The sequence below is a fragment of the Diplotaxodon limnothrissa genome, linkage group LG7 (genome assembly GCF_057381915.1).
Source record: "Diplotaxodon limnothrissa isolate DT_005_m linkage group LG7, D_limnothrissa_male_GT1.1, whole genome shotgun sequence".
NCBI classification, from domain to species: Eukaryota; Metazoa; Chordata; class Actinopteri; order Cichliformes; family Cichlidae; genus Diplotaxodon; species Diplotaxodon limnothrissa.
The window spans coordinates 68,986,121-68,988,662 of NC_140602.1; the positions used below are offsets into that span (position 1 = coordinate 68,986,121).

The 2,542-nt window shown below is 43.2% G+C and overlaps 1 protein-coding gene across 1 annotated transcript; it reads right to left on the reverse strand.

The window, feature by feature from the left end:
* Positions 1–460: 460 nt before the first annotated feature.
* On the reverse strand, positions 461–1,499 carry LOC146629720 (uncharacterized). Its single transcript, XM_085358824.1, has 2 exons — positions 1,431–1,499; positions 461–1,126 (listed from the first exon to the last, which is right to left on the reverse strand). Exons 1-2 carry the CDS (start codon positions 1,497–1,499, stop codon positions 461–463), a joined length of 735 nt encoding a protein of 244 aa, XP_085214950.1.
* Positions 1,500–2,542: the final 1,043 nt, after the last annotated feature.

Sequence of the window (2,542 nt, forward strand, 5' to 3'; positions counted from 1 at the left end):
ACTGAGTCATGGCCGCAGGACCATGACATGACTGTTGATCACCACGCTGCATCCTCAGACTGCACAGTTTGAAGCAGATCAGATGAACGATTGTTAAATTAGATGAAAACCACACAGACACACATAGGCTCCTTGATTTATTAGAGATTCATTTAGCACTAGGACAAGAGGACACAAATTACATAACAATGTGAAAGAGAATAAATATGTGTGCACTCATTTCAGCAAGGAATAATTTCATTGTTTCACAAAACTTTATTAAAATTGTTTGTTTTTGAATCCCTCTCAAATCTATTTAATCGTGAAAAAAAGTAGTATTTCTTTTACAAAAGAATTTCTCGAGAATGAAAGTTACCTTCACAGCTTCCCAGTCAAGAAGACCTTCCAGGAGGAATGAAGGCCCATGAGGATTAAATAGGGATTATTATTGATCACAAATCATGCAAAGCGACTGGCCAAACTAGTAGAGCCGAAAACCCATCGGTGAAACAGTTCTGACGACAGAAACAGGGCTGATGGTCCTAATGACGGGCATCGGGGGCATGTTATTGGAGACAAGAACGCGAACTGTTGTAGTTTTGCAGAAAGGCTGGGCCAGAACAGGCGTCGAAGCCCGCATGGGTGCCATGATGTAGGCGGCAGACACGGGAGGAGAGGGGATAGGCGGTGCTGCTGGGGAAAACGTAGGACATGGGGGGTTAGGCAGCGGTGTGTAGGGGCGCCCTAAAACAGTTTCATACACCTTGTGCAGTATGTCGCTCTGCTCAACCTGCAGAGCTCCAGAAAGCATCTGGAAGTTCTCAGTGAGTCTTTGGTTCACCTCGCTGAACTTTGCTCCAATGCTGCCTGACATCATGAACTGCTTAAGCCGATTATTTTTTGAGAATTTTGACACCAGTTTCTCAGCATGTTTCAAGATGGTGTGGAGTTCCTTCAGCGCTTTCTCCACAGCGCCAGAGTTTCTGCCTGATCCCCTTTCTTTGACGGTTAAAACCAGTCCCTCCAAAGCTCTGACCCTGTCAGCAATCCGCCTGCAGCGTTCGTCATTGTCCTTCATATTGTCATACATCTCGATGATGGTTGGGCAGAGGCCGAAAAGTTCGGAGACCAGCTTATCCATGGTGAACTGTAAGGAAAGAAAGGTAACAGAACTGTAACGGTGCCATGGAGAAGTAAACTTAACTAGACTGAATTCAAATCAAAATCAAATCGAAATTTATTTATATAGCACATATTAAAACAACAGTGTTGACCATAGTGCTTCACAGTCAGTATAAGCATGAGACAATTAAAACAAACAATAAAACAGGACAACAAACAATAGGTAACAACACAACAAGCTAGACCAACTAGTTAGAATCAAAAGCCAAAGTAAAAAGATAAGTTTTAAGACGTGATTTAAAAGACTGGATCGACTCGGCAGTACGAACATGAACAGGGAGGTTATTCCAGAGTCTGGGTGCCACGGATGCAAAGGCCCGGTCACCTCTCGACTTCATTCGAGACCTAGGTTGTGCTAGGAGCCTGTGATTGGACGATCTGCTCTGTTGGGATTGTATGAGTGGAGTAGTTCAGATAGCTGGGCGCTAAATTATTCAGAATATTAAAAGTGAACAAAAGAATTTTAAAATCTTTGCGATATTTAACAGGGAGCCAATGTAATTTGGCTAACATTGGAGTTATGTGTTCATGAATTCTCGTACCTGTTAAAAGACGCGCAGCTGCATTTTGAATTAACTGAAGCCGGCAAAGAGAGGAGTGTTGGAGGCCCGAGTAGAGGGAGTTACAGTAGTCCGATCTGGATGTAATAAATGCGTGGACAAGCTTTTCAAGGTCCTTTAAAGGAAGGAACGGCTTTGCTTTGGATATCTGACGCAACTGGTAAAAGCTGTTTTTTACCACAGTGGAGACCTGTTTCTCAAGTTTAAAAGAGCCATCCAGGAACACTCCGAGGTTCCTTACAGTGGGCGAGAGATGGCTAGCGAGAGGGCCTAGGGCATCAGCTAACTGGTTTAGCGGAGTGTGACTACCAAAGACTATGATTTCGGTCTCGTTCAATGTAAGAAAATTATGTGATAACCAAATTTTAACTTCATGCAAGCAGTTGAACAGAGGTTGCAAAGAAGCAGTCACATCAGATTTCAAAGGTGAATAAATCTGGATATCATCAGCATAACAGTGAAAGGAGATGTTGTATTTACTAAAAATTAATCCCAAGGGCAACATGTACAAAGAGAAGAGAGCAGGACCGAGCACGGACCCTTGAGGCACACCACAGTAAATAGGGGCAGAAGCCGAGGAGTGTTGCCCCATAGCAACAGAGAACGACCTCTCTGAGAGGTAGGATTTAAACCAAGATAAAACCTTTGAGACCAACAACATGTTCCACTCTTGATAGAAGAATGTTGTGATTAACCGTGTCAAAAGCAGCAGACAAGTCAAGTAAAACTACGACCACAGAATATCCAGAGTCAGCAGTTAAAAGAAGATCATTAAAAACTCTAAGTAAGGCTGTCTCTGTGCTGTGGCGAGGTTTCAAACC